The 23,220-nt window shown below is 39.7% G+C and overlaps 1 protein-coding gene across 2 annotated transcripts in view; it reads left to right on the plus strand.

Moving 5' to 3' along the window:
• The window catches only part of POU6F2 (POU class 6 homeobox 2), a 148,691-nt gene that overhangs the window by 81,096 nt on the left and 44,375 nt on the right, over nt 1-23,220 (plus strand). For both annotated transcript variants that reach the window (XM_021935210.2, XM_031666025.1), the window contains one exon: nt 6,399-6,539. In XM_021935210.2, the coding sequence (XP_021790902.2) occupies nt 6,399-6,539 (141 nt within the window). The remainder of the gene's footprint in view (nt 1-6,398; nt 6,540-23,220) is intronic.

Raw genomic sequence — 23,220 nt, forward strand, 5'->3', positions numbered from 1 at the left:
AAGAATAACAAAAGATGTTTTTCTTACCCCTATTACTCAGAAATTCCAAGGGTTTAGGAGTTCTATGTCAGGAACCAAGGATGAAGACAAAATATATATTTCTTATTATGTCACAAAATGATATATTCCACCCAGATCCCCTGGAATCCCTCTTTTTCCATGAGTTGCCCCCACCCCTTGGGCTTTCAATGACCTGCATCTGAAGCCCTTCTTCCAAGGACTTCCTTGGGCTCCAGGATCCATTTGACCCCAAGAGCAAAGGGCCAGCAGTGCCTGGGCATTGCCAACCCTCATCTTCACCCCATGGGCTGTTAACCAAGGACTGACAGTATAGGGTATAGGGTATGACAGCCCAGCTTCCTTCCCATAGGATAGGACAACGCTGAGATCCTACAAACACTACAGAGCCTCATGCTGGGTCAGGTTTCCTCCCTTCCTTTTTCTGTTTCTGGGAAACCTGACCAAAAACCTTAGGTTACCTTAAAAATTCCTCTGTTAGCCATTATGGCTGTATATTGGAGTACTCATAGGAAGTTACTATACTTCCAATTTCACCATTAAATAAAAATAAAATATAATTGATTCTGAAACTATACCAAAATCATGGGATTTTACATTGGTGAGTCAAAGTGTTGTAGGACTATCTCCTTAGTTCAGCTAAAGATGGGGTCCTTGTCACACAGCCATGAAAAATTAGGCCCACAGACAGTTTGAAGGGTGAGAAAAACAGGATTTATTGGGCAAAAAGGAGGAAAAAAGAGAAATAGGGACTCTCTGCAAAGCCAGAGTCCCTGCTGGTGCACTTCCCGATTAAATCCCAGCTTCCACCCAGGAAGAGGAGGGGCCAGGCTCCTCCCTGCTGCAGACAGAGTGGATTTCTGTGGCTCCACCCCAGTGCACATTCTTCCCAGCACGCAGGCTGGTTGGAGTTTCTCTGGGGACCCCTTTCCATCTGGCTGTCTCAAAAGGTCTTTTAGGATATTGCAGTGCCTCAGAGGCATCTCTCAATCTCAAGCACCCCAGCCCAAGAGATCTGTCAGCAGTGGTCAATGGAGACCTCCAGTCGGTTGGCAGAGAGTGGGCAGGTCAGCATCTAGCACATTGCCACCACTACAGGGAAGGGTGAGCAGACAGACAGCGAGCAGCAAATCCTGGCTCAATGCTGGAACTCACAAAACTGGTTTTTTAACTGTTGTGAGAGTATTGCTATAACACAACAATAATGATGAGACCCGGGAGAAACATTTAGTAGGATAAAACACACATCAAGTACATTGTTGCGATACATATGGCCACTCTTCCAATATTTGTCTACTGATAATTTCTTGACCTTTTAAGAGAAGCCTTGAGGGTAAGATGTGGAAGTACTGATTTGGTTAGAAGAATCCCAAGGAATCAAGAGACACTTTTTCATACATACAGGAAAAGTCGAGGTCCTAATGTATGTAAATGAACTCAAAAGCTGCATTTTTCCTGCTGTTTCTAGGCAGCCACTGCCAAGTCATTTCAAACCTTAAATGAGGAATGAATAGTGATGAATGCATTTATGAATATCCTCATTTGAAAACAAATGGCACCACAGTTCCAGGGTTCTAAATTGAAAAGTTAGTAGCAAAAAAGAGCTGCTCCAAAATCCATACTCTATAAAATCCACATAGCTCATGAGGAGAATGATAGAACTATAGATCATAGACAATTATGCTCCAAAGAAACGTTTTGAGGCAGCTGCATTCATAAGTCCCTCTTAGAATGAAGACATAAACATAGGAATATAATACCATAGCTAAATTTTCTCATCATGCTGCCATATTTTTGTAAATGAGATTTATAATAATAGAATTATATAATCAGCCCATTTGCATGAAACATATTATTACTACTAATGTTCAGATTTAAGGAAACTGAATTCTTTCCAGGATGCAAACTATGCATCTTTCAGAGAAAGAGAATATGGGACATGACTTAGAGAAAAACCTTCTTCCATCATGTGATATTATCTATGGTGACATCCATATGACATCATTTAAGAGGGCTCCTTGGGGAGACTTTATCAAAGCTTTTTTTCTCATCACCATTTAGTGTACACAGGCAGCAAGGAGATACACAAAGTATACAGATTTGGAAATATGGATTTATTCTCATTATGAGATGAGCACCAAATATCCATATTGATATGCAGACATAGAAATAAATCACTGCAAATCCTAAAGGAATTTTTTTTTTTTTTTTTTTTTTTGCAAATCTTTTTCCTGCATTCCCTCACTATCAAATCAGCAACTGTGAGATGGACTCATTGATAATATTTTGATGTGAGGCAGGAATTAAACTCCAAAATGGGTGCCCTTATGGAAACCTAATGAATGTTGCAAACTAAGGATAAGGAAAACATATTATAAATAAGGTAATGTCTTCTCTTGCTATCACCCACTGACCCTGACTTCAGACTCTAAGCACTACTTTCTCTATAGATGAGCTAATTCCATCAAATAGGACAGGCCCAAGACTGGCAGATGAAGCCCTGTCTTAAGTACTTTTTGCTTATGCTCTCTACTCTAAAATACTTTCACACATTCTTCAAGCTGATCTTTTTTTATAAGACAAAAAGGTAAAATAAAATTGCCCTAAAAATAGGGAATAATTACCCTTGTTCATATTATTTCCAAAGAAAAAAGATATTTATGGAGGTGAGTTCTAATTCTAAGTTGATTAATTCAAAATCTTCATGCACAGTAAAAACCATCAGAATATTAGCTAGCATTTATTAAGAAAATAATGTATGCTAGGTATTCTAAAATTTTGAATGCATTATCGCATTTAATTCTCGTTCTAACCCTGTGTGTGATATTATTTTTATACCCATTTTACCCATAAGAAAATGAAGTGTGGTTTACTTAAAGTCACAGACCAAGGCAGTCTGTTTTCAGAGCTGATGCCCTCACCTGCATTAATGGGTGAGCAGGGGAATGTGAGGCTTGGAGCCCTTCCTCACTGGCATAAAACTACTTTAAAAAATTATTCTGTCATTGTAGTCTCTAAAATTCCAGGGAGGAGAAAACTGTCTTAAGATATCAATGTGTCTCTTAGTGGGTTTTTAGACTCCAGAAGTAGAACTTGATGTATTCAAGGCCCAGAATCCATTTGTATATAACATAAGAACTCTAGCCCTCTGCAAATCCTTCCTTTAGAAAGCTTCCACATTCATCAACAAGCACACACCAGAATTCATCATGTCTTTTAAGCTGGTCTGTTGAAAACAAGACCATGTATTATAGTCAGACTTCATTTGGGCCATCCTTTGCTGGTTAGGTACATTGGCAATGAAAGATCTGAAGGCATAAACTTGGCAGCAGCTTCAAAATATCCAGTTCGTCCCGGAACGATAACATGCTCATTATGTGCATTTATTGTGCCTGAGTTCCCCTCTGTCCAAATCTACCCGGAGTCTCCAATCAAGAAATATTGATAGGAGCAGTGCTAACATGATATGACTGGGGACAATACAGAGTGACATGACCCGAGGTGATGAGAAGAACACGTGTGGCTTCCTGACCACCCCCTCCACTTCCCTGCCACATATTTTAATGCGTAGTACATCCCTGCCTTGGCAGTCACAGACAGAGAAGCCAAAAGATATGTAGGTATAAAGTTGCATCCATCAACACCACCAGGGGTCCTCCTGGAATGCTGTCAGCTTACAGATTGGCTTGCACCCACTGTCTGTGCACACCACACTCCGTGACTGTGGTTCTAGCTCTAGTTCTACAGGGACAGCAAGGCATCTCCCCAGAGCTCAGACAACTTCCACAAAGACCTACCGGAATGCCGGGTAGGAAGTAAAAGAGTCATTTGAGTTGGCATTTGCTTTATTAAGAGGGAAGGGCAGCAAAAAGAGGACCAAATTAGATTTTAAGCTAGGACCAGAATACAGAGGAAATAAACATTAAAAATAAGCCAAGGCAGCAGTCCAAAGCAGTTGAAGTATACCCATTTCTGACCCCAAAACACAAAGGCTCAGAAGCTCACTTTTAAGTAGAGACTTTGTTTCGTATTCAGCATAATTGTTTATATTTATGCAATACCTGAATATGCAGCAAATTGCATGGGACTATATCTGAACAACACACTAGTGTCCTAAATGTAGGAAATTCCCAATCTATGCTATTTTGTATCCAGAGAATAATTCTATAATTTCCTATATGAATTTTTGATCAACATAGATGTTAGGGAAATGTCTTGCAGTTAATAAAAATATTTTCTTTTCATTAAATATAAATAATTGCCCATCCTCTTCAGAGAGCAGTCTGTATATAGATATTTAAATTGTTCACCCAAAATCCATGGACCAAATCCATGTTCGACACTAAGATCCAATTGAACATAATTTAATCATTTGTTGAGGATGAAGAAGCTTATTTTGAGATATTCCAAAACTCAAGAATTTCATTATGATTTCAACTTGTATTGTATGAAAGAAATGTAAACATGGCACTTGATAAATGACCTAAAAATATTGTACTAATGGTCAGTGTCTGTACCAGCAGTTTGGAGACAGTGTTTCCAATGCAGTCTTCTCACTTCAGAAGTTAAAAAAAAAAAAGAACACATTATGAACTCTTCTCACTTCAGGTAGTCTACAAACAAGGAGAGTTACTTCTGGATGCATACTGTTACCTCATCTATCGTATAAAGACATACTCCAAAAATCACAATCAAGACCAACCTGAATTTTAAATCCCATGGTGGTAATCTGGGATAAGACAGGGTTTCTCTTTAGGCTGATGAGTGAGAATTTTTTTCTCCTTAAAAAGAAAATCATTATTGTCTTTTGGGAGAGAGATAAAGGCAAAAGACATAAAGTAATCAACTTAAAATGGATTCTCATGTTTAAAAAAAAATAGCTGGGTCAGCAGAATTACTGAAGAACAGTTATGTGAAATGTAGTTATAAATGAATAAAGAAACCAATAAGATAAAGATATCACATTAATTAAAAAATAATTATTAAATTCCTGTCCTTTTTGATGTTTTCTCTGATAATATTTCCTTCTTCATAAGATAGTATAATCTCTAGGCAAATTTCCAAAGAAATTAAGAAATTAAATATGGTTTGAAGGAAAGAAACAGGGAAGAAGGAAAAGAGAGAGAGAAGAGAGACTGAGATAGAAAATAAAGAAAGGAAAGTTTAAAAAGTGGCATTTTTAGAAGAGCTTCCAGGACTTGAATTAGGTATGGCATTAATTTTTTTCCACCAAGTCTTAGTCTGGGCATGTTTCTGAAAAAAATGCAGGAATTTCATGGATGTGGGAACTGGTGATGGAAAATGCATTATTTCCAACACAACAATTGTTGTACTTGAGAGAAACTATATGGGAAAAAAATAACACCCTAGAATAAATACAAATGAAATTCATGTATCAAAACCAATACTGTGAAAATAGTTTAAATGTTTCTTGAATTTATATCTAGTCATTAACCTAAATGCAGATTTTAGTTGAAGCCACACTTCTGCCTCATGGTCAGAAGGCCTGAAAACCTGTGGCGTGGAAAATTGGCAGGAAGGAGAATATTGAATTGGTCTCCATGGAAAAACAGATTTTGGCAGCCATAACCTCCTCCCTGGCAGGTCTCTCTCCCCCTCTCTCTTTCTTCCTCCCTGTTTCACTCTTGTCCCAGGAAAGAGGCTGAGGAAAGACCATATATCAGCTACAACAGCAAGCAGTTGTCAATCGACCATTCATCGAACAGCCATTCTCATTGGCCTTGAATCCTGTGGTTAGGGTAAAGCCCCAAAATTGTCGCAGCCCTAGACTCACGCTCTGAGAGCACAGAGGCCATAGATTCCCATTTCTACTGGCTTTGGTTTCCTTCTCCCCTCAAATAAGAAAGTGGGGTGGAACACCTGCCTCACTCGATGTCCCTGAAAGAAACTGCAATCCACAAATGGAAATGATAAATTCATTCGCAGAAATCCTAAAAATCTATTCCTCTCTTTCCACAACCCCTATCCTATTTACTCCGCTATTCTGTCTGGTTACCTCAGGGAAAGCAGATATTTCCTCAGAGTTTTATTTAATCTAGAGGGCTTCTGCAAAATCATTTCTCCACCCAAGAAGGTCCTAACAGCCCACCTCACCCCTAAAGTTCAGGCTCGTTCCCTCCTGGGCTAGCCCTAAACCCAGGCTCCATCAAGCTGCCCAACATTTTCCTTCCAGCCTCGTTTCCATCATCCCCCTACCCCAGAGCTTCCGGGGAATGTTCGCCACGCCCCTCCGGTGGGTTCCAGGCCCCTTTGCATGAGCGAATTGAGGCAAGAACTACCTCCCTAGAGTCAATGTTGTGTCCGTGTGCTGTGCCTGTGCCTCTCGGTGGTTTTCACGGTGATCTTTTCTCTCTTTGCAGCTGGTTAATAATCCACTAGCAAGTCAGGCTGCAGCGGCTGCAGCAGCCATGAGCTCCATAGCAAGCTCACAGGCCTTTGGCAATGCCCTCTCCAGTCTTCAGGGGGTCACAGGTCAACTAGTTACTAATGCACAAGGACAGGTGAGTGGGAGATGGGAACAAGACTGCATTTTTGTGGCAGATTGAACTCGGAAAGGAAATGAATTTCTTTTGCATGACAGTGATATGTAACCGCATCTATTCGAGGCAAATAAATAATGTTTACTAGCAATGTCAAGAATAGGAGAAGGGTTGGGAGGTGTTTCTATATTTTAGAAGCAAGATTTTTTTTCCTACCTCTAGATTGTCAAAGTTTTATTTTGTTTTTATCTCTGTACTGTGACTCATGTTATGACGTTATATGAAGAAGTTACTTTGCATTACAGGGGCATTCTTTCAAAAAAAAAAAGTTACATTTAAAAAATAAAATGCCAGTTTTGCTTTTTTTATTTTTCACTTAGGGAAGAACTTGGATAATGAGGGAAACTGATCAGTTTCCTTCCATAATTGCTGTAAGATATCAAAATTAGTCTTAACAAAGCCAATTTTTGAATGTATGGGAAGGTGATGAAGAAGTCTTATAAAAGCAACAAAGAAAAGGAGTGAGTTAGAATGAAGCCAATTGCAAGTCAGCTCCATGGCCCCCGGCCTCCTGCCAATTCCCATGGAAGCCAGGCAACCTCTGGCATGCTTGTTGATTTACTTCAGTATGACAGGGGCAGTAAACCTTCCTCATGTCATGAGATAGGGTCCGTCCCCTCACACTGCTAATGTGCCACGTAATGGTCATACAAGATACTGGAAGAGCTTCACACGACTCAATAAACCCAAAACCTGCATAAAAAGCAAACGAGATGTAACTGATGATGTTAGGGTACCCTCCATCCAAAGGCCTTTCTCAGAACCCAGTGGTTAGGACACTTGGTTTTCCAGTGTGACTGTTCATGATCATGAAATCCAAGGGAGAAGGGGCTAGCATTCTCACAAAGATTTTTTCCCCAGCCTTATTTATTTGCCCAGCAGTGTGTCTGCATCCTCCCTGCTTGGCCTGCTCTGTGGAGAGCAGGCATTTCGATGTCTTGAACCCTGTTTTTATTTTACATAAAGAGTAAACAAAGATGCATTATAAGCTAAATCGTCTCCGTCTACGTCCCAGGGAAAAAAAGCTGACCTTGTTTTATTTCCTGGGCGGGTGCAGGATTGTCCCATCAGAACCCTGAGGGCTGAACGATGGAGCTTGTCAAAGAGAGGCCCCATGTAATGAATCATCTTATCACAGGTGCACACCACACATATTAAAGGAGGGTTGTATGAACACTGTGCCCTCTACAGTAACCTTTCAATGTCTGCTTTAACCCTTGTTCCAATCCCTTTTCATCAAAGGATCATTTTATGCAGCCGGCTCTAAATGGAGGCTCTCAAAAGCCTATTAAGATTTCTGGAGGGACGGGGTATTGGTGTGGAGGAAAAGTTGGTTTTAATATCTATAACTCATACTCACATCAGCTCGCTGCTTCCTAGAGCTGTGCCCAGAAATAGGACACCCTGCCTCACTCCGGCCAGGGAACTGGCCCTTGAGATGTAAATTTTAGGGGTTCAGGATAGAAACCATATCCACCGACGGATATTTCCTCTGATTTTTGTGTTCCTACATCTAAGTAAAATACACTGCTACTCTCTATCACTTGAATATTTGTGATGCAGAAAATCCATTATATAGAAGGAATTATTAGGATTTTATTCTTCTGATCATTTAAGGGCTGATTACTTTGCCAATTAGATATTCTCAGGGGCTGGAGTTACTACCTTTGCTTTTTTTGGCCTTTGCCAAACCCCAGGGATAGCTTTACCAGCCCATAAGTACCCATTAGAAAATGATCTTACAAGTAGAAGATTGATTGGTACTGTGCATACATTGTATAAGAGTTGACTTTAAAATATCTTACTTTAGAAACTGTGGTATGATCGTTTATTTGATGTGGTACACAAACCTCCTAAAATGGAAAAAAAATTACATTCACAGAGAAATCAATAATGCCCACTCATGAAATCTTAAGTTTTAACACATGTGCCCAGTGGGGTCATGTCTTCTACCTAGTGCAGAAAGAGTTCAAGAGTTAAAATACTCAAACTTCCAGTGGGTAGTTGGCCATATTCCTGTAGCAGTGATATGGTTGGTTTTGTTTGTTTGTTTTGGGTTTTTTTTTTTTTTATGTTTAGAATATCAACCCGGTTATCTTCCCAGGAAAAGGTGCATGTCCTACAACTGTTGGCACAGAGATACTTGCATGGCCCTGTGAAGTGGGGTGAACAGCCTATGGTCAAATTACACCAAAAGAGATAGGCAAAAATTATCTATTTTTTGTTTGTGTGTGTGCATATTCCTTTGGCTTATGTTAACATGGCACAAAAGGTAGCAATACATTGAAACCAGATTCTTAAAATTAGCCTTGCTCAAAATACCATGTAAAGTAGGATTACTCCACCCAGCCCATTTTCGATTTCTTAAAAATCTCCATAGCGCTTTCCCAGGAAGGGTACAAAGAGAAAACTCAGAATACATTTAAAGATTCTTTCACTTGAGTTCTTGACATCAACTACTGTTTACATTTGGAAGTTCACCCAGGAGTAATCACATTAAAATCTAAACCTAAGTGTGGAAAGCATGTTTTACTCTAGTGATCGTTTGGTGAGGTTAGGTCTGTTGAGAAGGGGTAGGGTGAGATGGGGGTTCTATTATCAGAAATGTTCTGATCCTCCCCTCCTGCTAGATTCTTTTGGCTGCCTGGAAACAAAAGACAAGATTCAGTAGTTAAGACTTTGAATTCAGACCTACCTGGGATTGAGTTTAGGCTTCACCTCTTTCTAGTTTTATGATCTTGGAGCCATGACTTAACCTACCTAAGCCATGATTTCATTCTTAACGTTCAAATGGAACCTATATGAGGCAGCCGCGAAACTTACTTAGTGTCTCACAGGGCCCACAGCCTATGCCAGTGGTGCACTTTTGCAGGGCAAGCAGTCCTAAGGCTGCCTCCTCTGCTGGGTAGATGCGCACCTCACATGAGGAGACATGCCAGAATCTTACTTCAGGCTCTTGGCCCTCAACTCTCAACAGAAAGAAATTCCCCCACCTGGGACTTGGCAGTTTTGCTTCCCTATCTTGGCATCTGACTCTGTTTCTATTAACCAGATATCAGTAAATTTAAAGAGATAGGAAATCTCCATATATTGAAGAATTTTATTCCTGCTCCTTTTTTTCCCAACCGGTAGTTATTATGAGCAAACAAGGAGGAAAAACTTCAGTCGTTTTTATAGCTTTCTAACCCCACCCACTCATGGGTCATTAATTCAAAGAACAGACACTATCCAATAGAGTTATAAATTTTAACAGAAATACTGCGTTCTAAAGTCATAGAGTAGAGGCCAGGCATGGCAGCTCATGCCTGTAATCTCAGCACTGTGGGAGGCCAAGGCAGGTGGATCACTTGAGTCCAGGAGTTTGAGACCAGCCTCAACAACATGGCAAAACTCTGTCTCTACAAAAAAAAATACAAAAAAAATTAGCTGGGTCTGGTGGCAGACACCTGTAGTCCCAGCTACTTGGGAGGCGGAAGTTGCAGTGAGTCAAGATTGTGCCACTGCACTCCAGCCTGGGTGAGAGAGTGAGACCCTGTCTCCAAAATAAATACATAAAATCATAAAGTACGTATCTTACCCAAGGATGTTAAAGGCTCTAAAATTATATCATACCCAACTTCACTCTGAGGTGGGAAGGTAGCATGTGTCCTCCTGAAATTAGTAGTCATGAAATTGATCATGACTATGGCATTGCTGAGAAAAACATCCTAGTTCTCTTTGTTTACTGGATCTGGAAATCATGCAAGTGTGGCAGGTGGGCAATGGAATGGGTGCTAGCTGTGGACTTGTTTGAATTCCAGGTTGGCCCATAACTGGCTCTGTGACCTTGGGCAAATTACTTGAGCTCTTTGAGCCTCAGTTTTGCCAATTATAAAGTAAGGATACTAAAATCTAAGCTCCTAGGTTGTGAAGATTAAATGAGACAATGTGTGGGGAAAGCCTACCACAGTGCCTGAGTACACAGGTATTCTCAATAAATGATTGCATAATTATCATCATCATCATTGTTAAGAGTTTTGTCTCATAGTTTCTGGAAACCTATATTTCATCTGAACATGCAGCAAGAGGCAGTACAGTGTACAAGCAAAAAGAAAGGGTTCTGGAGCCAGACTGCCATCCACCAGCTGTGAGACTGGGCAGTTTCCTTATTCTGTGCTTCCATTTCTTCATCTGAAAAATGGAGATAATAATAACACCAGGTCCTAGGATTAAAGTCCTGAGAATGGCATCAGGCACATAATCATCACTCAATAATGCTATCACCCAATAAATGCTACCTATTAATCAAGATGGTATGTGTTTTCAGTTCATAACTGTGCACAAAAACCCATGCTAAAGTCTGTGTATGTGTGAGGAGTTTGAGAATGTAAAAATCTTAGTAGGACATTAAGTTATTTTAAGGAAATCTTACCCTTATCTTGGATAGTTCAGTAGGGAGGAGGGAAAGTGTGAGTGTATATACGTGCTCTTAACACTTACTCAGTGGGTATGTTCAAGATTTGGCAAGTAGATTTACTATCGATTTGTTCAGCTATAGAATTGGCTTCCCTGGTGCCCCTGGCAATATCTTCTTATTGGCGTTATTGCAGCAAAGTAAAAGCAAATGAAATTTTATTTTCTACTGGTGCTAAAGAAAGCATTCTACATTTTAACTGAAGCTCAGAATGTTTCCTGATGAAATTAAGTCCTAGACCACTGTGAAATTTTCTTAAGTGGCAGCAAGTAAAGTCAAATGCATTGGTCCTTAAAAAGCCAATCAAGGCGGGGAGGTGAAATCAACTAAACATCACTATTTCAACGTATTAAAAAGAAGGAAAAGTAAAGAGACTTACCTGGTCAGGTTACTCAAGAATGTACATACTATTGTATGTCAGCTGAGCAGTGTTGGTTTGGTGAGATTTGGAAGGATTTGCTCGAGCAGTGTAGGATAGGGGCTGCCTCCTAAAATGACCACAAGGCCATGATGAAAGAAAACCTATCGAATGGTTCTAACAGCAGCCTATGCATTATGACTTAGAGAATATGCCTTTGATGGCGCAAAACCATTGATTGCCATTCAATTCTATTCAAAAGCTCTGAGCTAGAGAGGGCTGGATGGAGAGGCAGGAACACCACCGGCATCATGGATGTACGCATCAACTGGAAGGCCATCCTGATGTCATCACTTTCAAACATGGTTAAAAATACGTATCTTAGAATTGAAGCAACATGATATTCAGATGGGGATGTTGCTCTGAGTTGTAATAAGATAAATAACATCTCCGGAGAGCAAGAGAGTAGCTAAGAGCGTGGGCTTTGATTGGAACCCAAACACTATCACTTCTTAGTTGCGTGGACCTTGGATACGTTATAAAACTTTTTTCTGGGCCTCTGTTTCCTCATCAGTAAAACAGGAATGATAGGCTTCTCACATATATTTGTTGTGGGGTTAAATGTGGTAGAAAAAGTGCCTGACACAGTGCCTGATATATGTCATAAGCATTTAATAAATCACGACTATTCTTTTAGGACGAAAACCCAGCAATTGACCCTGAACTGTGGGTTGTGAAAGTAATTAGCCCAACCTTTTAAATACATGAGAATCTTTTAAAGCAAATCACTACAAAATAAATGAAAATAAAGTTATAGTAAATGCAAATCTCAGCCAAAGGATTGAGATATAATGAATTTATTCAGTGAGTGTTGAGTCCCACTCTAGGAGTTATTAGATCTGCCAAGAACTAACAAAACCGTAGCTGAACACATTTGTAAAATTATTTTCAAACCCTGTGGAAAAGAAATATGTGTAATTCTGACCATGTGACTAAATAAATGAGGTTCATTAGAAATATCCTGCCAAAGCCAGTTGATCAGGAGTTTAGGGAGATTCACATATATTACTTTATTTCATTTTAAACAATGAAACATGTTAAATGTATAGAAAATAATTTTTGCAAAACAATACAAAAGGCACTCTTGTTTAACCACCTGCATATTGACATTTTTTCTCCATATTAGCTTCAGTTTTCTTGCTTATTTTTAAAAGAAACAGAGGGGTAGGAGTGGTGGGAAGCAGCCACACACAAAAAATTAATTTAAAAAAAATTTTTTAAGATAAAAAAGAAAACATGACAGACATAGCTGAAACTGTAGCACCTTCTTCTCCCATTCTCAAGGTGATTACCATGATAAAATGAACCCTTTCCATGCACGTTCTGCATTTTTACTCCAAAATATTAATTGAAGAAGCAAGATACGAAGTAATATGTACAGAATAATACCCTTTTTAAATACAAAAAAAGGCACTAGAATATATTGTTTCTATATTTTGCATAAATAAGAATCAAACATGTTTTGTTGAAAACTCAAGAGTTGGTGTCTGTATGTTTTCTCACAAATACAATGGAGAGACCAATCTATTCATATCACATTGCTTAACTAATGCTTTTGACCATCTTTTATAAACCAAAAAAAATCTGAAAAAAGCTTGTATTGTCTCATGTGCAATGTCATTACAGGAAATTTTATTTTAAAAGGTGTAAAAATTAAGTCGCATTGTGTGAACTATACTTCAAGTAGCATTTTTAAAAATCGAGTAACATTTCTTAAATCAGCTCTTTCTAGAGACTGGGAAATATATATGTTCGCGGGATTAGTGACATTATAGGAATTTTACCCTGACTTCATCTGAGTTATAAAGACAAAACAATAAACAACCTCAATCTTTCTCCTAACATACCAAATTTCCCCTTTGAGCCCAGTTGAGAGTTTTATTTCCTCATTTCCGGAGAAGCAGTTGCATTAATGACGTTTTTCCCTAAGTGTGCGCTTCGGGAAAATAACGAGTCCCTCAAGATGCCCCACAAACCAGAGTCCCCTGGTCCGAGGAGCCGGGCAGCAACGCGCAGCCGTCTTGCGTGGGACCCACCCGTGGGCGGAGCCAGGCGGTAGTGCTGCCCCGCCGAGCTTCACCCCAGCAACCTCTTTTATTTTCTTAACCCTGTTTTCCCCAACCGAACACTTCCTAGAGTTCACGCTGGCAGAGCCCACTTCAAAAAATGCTGCAGGAAGCCATTCACACTCATTCTTATCCACTTTTTTTTAAAATGCGAAATAGTGATTTAAATCAGAAAAGAACCTCTTCCAGTGGGGGCTTCCTTTGCAACCGGGGCTTCGCGGTGGTTTCTGTGTTGTTTTGAGGGCACACACCTACATAACACTTTTGCAGAAATAAAGGATCTCATCTCAAACTGTTGCCAAAAGTCCCAGGGACTCGTCATATGCAAACCGAGGGCAAATGAACGTGGGACGACCCGAGGCGCTCCCTGAAGGGGCTCTCTTGCAGTGCCCAGGCAGAGGGGGAGTGGGAGGGTGGCTGTGGAGTGAAGGGCGGAAGTGCCCTCGCCGTCCTGAGGCCTGGGACCCTCTCGATGGTAAATGGCGCTGTTGAGCCCCGAAGCGCAGGGACTCCGCGGGCGACGGGCTTGACGGGAAGCTTTGCTGTGGTGCGGCCCAGCTGCGGACACGCTGGATGTCAGGGCCCCAGCAGAAGCGCCAGGCTGTGCCTTCTTAGGACGGCGGGTGCGGCCCTGCCCAAGGTCGCCCCGCCCTCCATCCTTCTATCCCCCACCACATTTCTGAAATGAAAATATTATCAATCGCTTTAGGGTTGCCTTAAAGAACTGAAAGGAAAGCCCTCTCTGAACTCTTTCTTTCTACTCTCCTTGCCCAGCAAAACTCAGCAGTGCAAGCTGCCATGTACCGTAAAAGGGGTGTGTAGGAATGCACAGTGAGAAATCTACTTTGCAGGATTCTCCCTGAAGATTGAGCTAGAGAGGACCAAGCTCTCTCTCACCCAAAGCAGAACTGGCGTGCTGTCACTTTCCGCCTTTCTGGCTGCTGCAGCGTTTTGTTTATCTTTTTATTTTGTTTGTTTATTTATTTATTTATTCATTTATTGAGACGGAGCTTCACTCTTGTTGCCCAGGCTGGAGTGCAATGGCACAATCTTGGCTCACTGCAACCTCAACCTCCAGGGTTCAAGCGATTCTCCTGCTTCAGCCTCCCTAGTAGCTGGGATTTCAGGCGCACACCACCACGTCCAGCTAATTTTTGTATTTTTAGTAGAGTCGGGGTTCACCATGTTGACCAGGCTGGTCTCGAACTCCTGACCTCAGGCGATCCACCTGCCTCGGCCTCCCAAAGTGCTGGGATTACAGGGGTGAGCCACCACTCCTGGCCCATCTTTTAAATGTTTATCCGTGAGTATTTCATTTTCCTGGGAATTAGGAAACGTTTTCTTGTGGAGGCTCCTAAATCAAGACTGTTGGCACATCTTGTCTGTCTAAAGGACAGGAGAGGACCAATTAACTAACGAAGCAACCTAAATAGCAGCTATAATTCTAAACAGGTACTACGTAACAAGATGCCATTTACAAACAGCTCCCTCAGAGCTAGTCTGACATATTAGCTCTTTCTTTCATGAGCATAGTTTACATTCCAATTAGTGCCTCCCTATGGCAAAATACGATAACGAATGTTCACGTGACTTCTTACTGTGCGCAAAGCTCTTTGGCTTAATTCTTAGAGGAGTGTTAGGCTTTAGCTGAAGTCCTTTGGGCCAAGTGACTTCTAGAAAAGAACAATGAAAATAATATCTCCCAAGCATTGAGCCTTCACCCTGGGGCTGGAATCATCTATAATCCTAACGGAGCAGTTCACGGCAGATTTGATTGTCTCAGCTGTGCAAACTCTCAAGGCATCAGGGGTTAAGTGACTCCCTGGGATAACATCTTTTGGAAGTGGCAGAACCGAGATTTGAGTTCGAAGTCCATTCCCATTCTTCCATATCACCCTGATTTTCTCGGGTTCAGAGACCTGGTTCATTTCCTGGCTGTTCCATAGACATGTCACAAACTCCAGAACCTTCATGTCTCCATCTGCAAATGGGAATTGTAATTCTTGCTCTGTCAACCTCACAGAGTTCTCTTGAAGGCATACACACACACACACACACACACACACACACACACTCACACTTGAAAACTGTAAAGAAATATAAACCTTACCGAATAAATACAGGGTATTTTAACTGGTATTCTTACTATCATTATTTTTACTAATCAAAGGAACTGGACAGGTAGTGTCAGGGAATTGTCTAAAGCAATGACATGTTCTTGAAAGTCTGTATCAGATCTCCACTTCTTGCCAGAGAAAATCGCCTTAAGGTGTCCACAGGTCTCCTGCCTTCCAGTGAGGCAACCTAGCGATGAGGAAAGAAATGCATGGTGAGTGCTTCGTATGGGCACTCATCAAATTAGCCTTTCAGAGCTCAATAGAAAACCCTATCCTAGTGAATCTTCTGTTGGGCTGAAGATTGCAGCTGAAGATTGTTGTCCCACGCAGCACAGTGATGTTAGAATTGATCGAGCTCCTAATGTGGCAAGACCCCACACATTTCTAGATCCACCCAGAATAAGGTAAACCCTTCCAAAGAAAAAGAGGAATATCGAATGCTGTATTTTGAGTCTTCTTACTCTGTGAGGTTGATAGAGCAAGAATTAATTATTTTGAGTCTAAGACACCACTGATTTTAAAAGTCATACCACTGATTTTTGGAGGGGAGGAAAGAAAATACCACATTTGATAAATATATCAATTGTTAGAGGTAGCCTAATTTCAAAAATGTTAAAAATATTAAAAAAAAAAGAAGTGATCATTGAAATGTTTATAAGTATAATTAAGGAAATATGTTATTTATTTGATAAATATCCTGAACCAATTCCAGTATCAATAAGACCATACAAGGGCTGTTGATGATGGCTCATTTTTAGTATTTAACAAAAAGTCAGGGATGGGAGTGGAAGGCATTTATATCTCAGCTTTTCCAACTGTAGAATGAAAATTAAACTTGATTTGAGTAGAAGGAGGGCAGACAAGAAAAGGAGGAAGTGCTGAATTTTGGTTTAGCATCCTAGAACAACATCAGCTCCATCTTCAAACTATGTTTATAGTTAAGAAGAGTGTTATTGGAGAGGAGAAAACATTAAATTCACGTGAGAAACATTAAACTTTCAAATAAACTTTCAGTATATCATTTACCACACCATATGCCCAATAATGCACTCAACTTTCTTGTTGGCCTGCGAGTTGTTGACATGATGAATACTCTTAAGGATGTCATCAACTCACAGAGCCAATAAGAAAGAAATGAGAAATCAGAGTTAGGTAGGAATGGAAAAGTCACAACTCACAACAGGGAGAAGAGCCAGATTAAGTTCAAACGTAGGCCTTCGAATGACCCAGTTGAATTAAGTGCACTAGCCATTACTCCAAATTGCCATTTATCTCGCCAACTAAGTTTTTCCACCTGTATAACCAACAATATAAGTAGATCCTAAGAAGATGTCATCAGGTGGAGGGTTCAGAATACTACAGTGAAGTCAAGATGTGATGCAACTTTATATTTGTAAGTAAATGCTATTAATCAAGCAACACACAGATACACAAACAGGAAAAAAAAAATGTTGCACACTCCCTAGATCAGATACTTGCCAATAGATACTTACAATAAACCAATCTCCTTAGAGCAGAGGTGGACAGTGCAAATATCCACGTACTGACATGAAAGGTGGCCCAGGATAAAGAACATGGACTTTCAAATCAGACAAATCTGAATCCTGACTTCATCTCCAAGCAGCTCTGCACCCCCTAGCACGATATTTAATCTTCTTCAGCTAAAGTTATCTCTTCCATGAAATGACACCAATATATTCCTCTCAAGTTTGTTAGGAGGATTCGTATTAATAGCAATAATAAATTAATATGTTGCTGCCACTAATTGAGCACTATTTATGTGCTAAGTAGCTATTTATGTGCCAAGCACTTGATATATTACTTTATCTTTACCACCACACACAATGTGGTCTATTCCCATTATACAGATGAAGAAACTTCCAATATCACCCAACTAGAAATGGCTGGATTCAAACTCAGTTATGTCTAATAGAGATTGCTTTTAATCACTGTACTGTAATAATAATTTAAAACATTTTGTTTTGTTCACTGCAGCTAGAACCAAGTGGCTAGAATGGCACCTGGCACATAAAGACCATAAATACAGTAATAAAATCTGTGGCCTGAATGGAGTATTTCATATATGCTAATATGCTATTCAATAAGCATTTTTGCATAAATTCATCATTTCATTTCATTTCATTCTCACAATGATTTTGCACTATCATCTCTAATTTACAGCTGAGGAACTGAAGGCTCAGAAAAGTTAAACAGGTCAGGCGCGGTGGCTCACGCCTGTAATCCCAGCATTTTGAGAGGCCGAGGCAGGCAGATTACTTCAGGTCAGGAGTTCGAGACCAGCCTGGCCAACATGGTGAAACTGTCTCTACTAAAAACACCAAAAATAGCCAGGTGTAGTGGCAGGCACCTGTAGTCCCAGCTACTTGGGAGGCTGAGGCAAGAGAATCGCTTGAACCCAGGAGGCGGAGGTTGCAGTGAGCTGAGATTGCATCATTGCACTCCAGCCTGGGTGACAGGGCGAGACTCCATCTCAAAAAAAAAAAAAAGAAAAAGAAAAAGAAAAGTTAACCAATTTTCCAGAGCCATACAGTCAATGATAGAGCCTGGATTTGAGCCCAGATCTGGCTGCTTTGAAGCCCAACTTTCCTCTGAAACAAAGCTGCTTTCAGCATAATATGTATAAGTGCCTAATACAGTGCCTGCCATATAGTAGTCATTTCATAAATATATATCTATATATATATATATTTTAACCACTTAGGGTGGCTGATCTAAAGTAGAGTCTGTTTGGGTTTTTTGTTTGTTTTTTGAGACTGAATCTCATTCTGTCGCCCAGGTTGGAGTGCAGTGCTGCCATCTCTGCTCACTGCAACCTCTGCCTCCTGGGTTCAAGCAATTCTCCTGCCTCAGTCTCCTGGGAGTAGCTAGGATTACAGGCACACACCATCACGGCCCGCTAATTTTCGTATTTTTTCAGTAGAGATGGGATTTCACCATGTTTGCTAGGCTGGTCTTGAACTCCTGACCTCAAGTGATCCACCCACCTCAGCCTCTCAAAGTGCTGGGGTTACAGGGGTAAGCCACTGCGCCTGGCCTAAAGTAGGGTCTGTTTAATATATCGAAGTTTTATGTGGATATGCTTTTAAGTTGGTCATCCAGCATTACTCTAGCTGATGAAAATGGCAATTGTTAATTTAATTAACTTACTTCAATTGTTTTAACAGCTAACATTTTGGGGTTGTTGTAAAAAGTAAAAGTAACAAAAGATGTTAAACCCTTGGCACCCACATCTGTCTTGAAACCCATGGTCCCGCCAGCAAGCAGAGAAGACCAGTTTGATGATTTTTGAGTCAGCTGCCCACACCATTAGTGACCGGGTAAGCTGGACAATCTTGTTTTCATCAGATTAGCAGCAGCAGCAACAGGCTAGATGATGTCTAGCTCACCTCTATGACATGACTAGATGGCTGCTAGACATAATAGCATTCACTTTTCTCCATAACAAAATGTTGTACTTTATTTAATCAAAAGGCAGGGCCACAGAGATAGTACCTGCTAGGGTCGTTTAACAACTGTTGATTTCCTCTGATGGTCTACAATGAAAACATTGCCATCTGCCTTCAGTAAATCTGCAAGTAACATCAGCAAGCTATCCTAGATAGCCAAAAGGAAGGGGTAAATAACATGGGCAAAACCAAAAATCTGTTTTAAATTCACATGGAATTTGAAGATTTTCTTGCAAGTTTAAAATGGAAGCCTTCTTAATATGAGGATCTTCTCAGTATTATTGGGTTATAAAAGAACTATTTAGGATTTTTAATACAAAGGGTAACATTATTGAAAGAATGTTTATGTTTAAAAGGTGATACACAAATTCCTTAAATGAACACAAAAGGAAATGACATAGTGTGCTACTCCAGACTCTGAGAATTCATTTTGATTTCTGAGACTATAAAATCATACACATTTCTAAATATTTGAAAAGTAGAGTTTCTGCCCCTCCAGGCTCACATGGAGATAAGGCAGTAGAAATGAGAATAGTATCTGTGGTTTTGCATATCTAGACTGGTTCCTGAAATCCAGAACCTAGATGAATCAGAAAGTACTAAAAACTTACCCTTCTCAGAAACCAAATATGATACTACAAACATTGCTTAAAATGCTCCAATTTTTTTAGAGAAGTTAAATAGATTATTTTTGGTTTTGTAGCTAAACATCTCAATGGTTCTTTGATGAAAGTATCACTATTCCAGCTTTTCCATTACTTAACAATATATATGGCTAGTCTGTGAATGATATCATCTGGCAAGGCTGTGAGACATATTCCTGACAAGGCTGTACTTCAAAAATAACTTTTGAAATTAAAAATGCCAAAATTCATGCTATCAGCATGAATTATAAATTATTGAGCTTAAAATGGGACAGTCAGAAAATCATTATATTTATTGATTGTTTTATTAGCAATAATAAATCATATTTCACCAGGACCAAATTTGAAGTGCCTTCCAAATACTCTTTTTCTGAGGGACATTTAAAGTAGGAATTAGAAAACTATGAGAAACCACAATTGGAAGAGTATATCCAGCTCTCTTTGCATACGTCTATCAAAAACTGGCTAATCATTAGGGATAAGGTTGCAGATTGGCCACCTATGAAAATGGGGATGCAATTTTATGAGAAAAACTCATCAGCATAATTCTAATGAGTTATGGTCTTTGTCTTGAGAAATGAGAAATTCTGTGGTCTCACCCTAAAGAACGTTAAAAAAAACATTACTAACAGGAAATTGAAAAAGTAATATATGTTTGAGTGATGAAGACAACTTTTTTCTGATTGAATAGATAGATAAATATTTCATGCAACTATCAAAATACATTTAATTTTGCCACAACAATGGATATTCTCTTCACAAAAAGCATATGAATCATCTTGGACTCATGAAACTGGGTGGTGATAAACAGATGCATCTTTAATGGCACTTGGCATGGCTTCATTCCCCACCCTCTTATTTTCTTAGAGGCTTGTTTTGTTGTTTATCCTAATTTAAATTCAGCTTTACAGCTTGTATGTGCTTACTGAGTATAAACAAAGTACAAAGGGATGCTAAATATGTACAGTATTTTCTTAAGCAATTGCCAAACATTTTCTTCACCAATTTCTGTTGCTCCAAAAAACTTGGAATATTGGAGATCGCTGGTCCAAATTTAGGGTTTTGTTGTTGTTTGTTTGTTTGTTTGCTACCACTGCTGTAGCTCTTTTTTTTCTCATTTGGGAAGAAAAATAATATAAACAGTTTATAGGTCCAGTGGTTTATTTAGGAATGTTTCCTAAAGCTTCTAAGGACCAAAGCTGAGTGAAACTAACAGGTGTTCTCCCAAGCAATAAATAACTTTAATCTGATTTAGTCACTTAATCTGGCATCAACAAGCAGAAGCAGAAATACTTCTGCAAATTCTAGGGTATTTTTGCTGGTATTAAAACTTAAAGTTTTAGGCAAAGCCATATAAAGGCTCATGAAGTTGGTCTTTCTGCAAAATGATGGCTTCACCACAGTTGTGCTTCTCTTTTAAGGGGGAAAAAAATGTTTTAGCAATTTGACAGTGTTGGCAGCTACTAAGAAAATGAAAAGAAACCATAGTTTAATTTGTAGTCACTGGGGGAAAAAGTAAAGAATGATGAAAAGAAACGTTTCCAGTTTATCCATAAAAATTTGTCTTTGTTTTCTAGTACCTGAAACATTTTTAAACTTTCTAGTGGACAAATATAATCAAAATGTTAAACCATTAAGAAGAACTGGAAATTGCAACATTAGATCATATTTACAAATATTTTCATTTCCTCCCACTGAATAAGTAATATTCAAATAAATAAGTGAGGAAAAAAGAATAACTAATGTAAGATGCTAGAAATGGAAACCAAGGCCACAATGGCTTGAAGGAATTCGTTTTTATGCGATATCACATGTGCCCTTGTTATAAATAACTGTGGGTGGAAATGTCCATTCACTTTTATTAAACTAGAATTCTACAGATAGGAAAATTAAAATATATCATAGATGGGAACTTTTTGGGAGTGTGATGGAGCTGTGCCATTGTTTACAAGTAAGAAATTCATAGGATCCTTGTGATGGACTCAAGATGTGCAGAGGTGATGACTATGCTGTGGCCACTGGGAGGACATTGTGCTATGCAAAGTTGAGGTCATTTTCCACCGTGTGCCTGCCATGTCTACTCTCCAGTGGGAAATCAGCGGCTTCAATTTATGTCCTTAGAGACCAGAAGTCCCAATAGATCTACTTCCCACCTACCCTCCCCCACAATAAAGTAACTCAGTCCAGATTGTTACCTGACTTACACAGGTATTTTGGTCATGTTCTTTCCTACAGAGTGGCTTTAAAATGAAATTTAGAATAGTCAGATATTTCTCGGACTCTCAAGATCTAGAACACTGCCTGACAGTGCCATCAACAATGGTGCAGCGCCATCACACTCCCAAAAAGTTCCCATCTATGGATATATTTTAATTTTCATATCTATAGAATTCTAATTGGAATAAAAACGAATAGACATTTCAATCCACAGAGAGAATAAGGTCATATTTCAAGGAAGGGTGAACTCGGTTGTCGAGCAACGAACACATCTGAGCATGTAATTGGTCTTCAAAAGGAGAAACTTTGGGAGATCACCTGAAGTCATCGACAGTTGCAGCAGTTTCCAGGAGGAGAAAAGAACCTATTGAACTCTTGTCAACAGTGCGGGCTTCAGTTTTATGTAAATTGCTGCCATCTTGACTGTCCTGCCTACAGGGAGCCTAGGTTTTCTTCTCCATTGGTGGGTTGCTGGTGCCATAAGAGAGGATTTACAGAATACTCCTACTGATCCAAAAGAGGGTTTACACAAATTCAGATGGCTGGGTAACATCCTGGTCTTCTATAGTGGGAACTAGTACAATGTGGTATGCCCTGCCCCCATGCCAGGCACACAGGAGGCCCTCAGAAAGGATTTGCTGAGTGAGTGAGTGAGTGAGTGAGTGAGTGAGTGAGTGAGTGAGTGATGAATTTGTACATGAGCAAATGCATGAATAAAACCACCTCTTAGTTTTGAAGCCATCACAGAATAAAGCAGAGGGGTTCTGCCAGTGAAAATGCTGCCACTGTCTATATTGACATACGTTCAATATGTAATTGTTAATATTTGTACAAACATAACCACGCTTATATACTTAAAGCTTCGAGTATATGTTAACCATAAGCAATACATTTCCCAGGAGAAGACAGGCACGAAACAAAATGGCAAGTTCTCTGTCCATTTCCAAAAAGACGCCTGCAAGTTCCACTTCCCTTGCCCATAAAGAATTGCACATAATGCTGAGCATCTTGCTTATCTGGCCCTTTCTGGGAGAACTACTTTGTATCCCTAAGTATTTCCCCTTAGTCACAGAGGAGGCCAGTCAACATTGATTCCAACATCATGCCTCTGTTGGTCTGTTCTGGCTACTATAACAGAATATGGTAGACTGGATGGCTTATAAACAACAGAAATATATTTTTCATAGTTGTAGAGGCTGAGAAATTCAAGATCACAGTGCCAGCAGATTTAGTGTTCAGTGATGACCCACTTTCTGGTCA

The sequence above is a fragment of the Papio anubis genome, chromosome 4 (assembly GCF_008728515.1).
Source record: "Papio anubis isolate 15944 chromosome 4, Panubis1.0, whole genome shotgun sequence".
Lineage (NCBI taxonomy): Eukaryota > Metazoa > Chordata > Mammalia > Primates > Cercopithecidae > Papio > Papio anubis.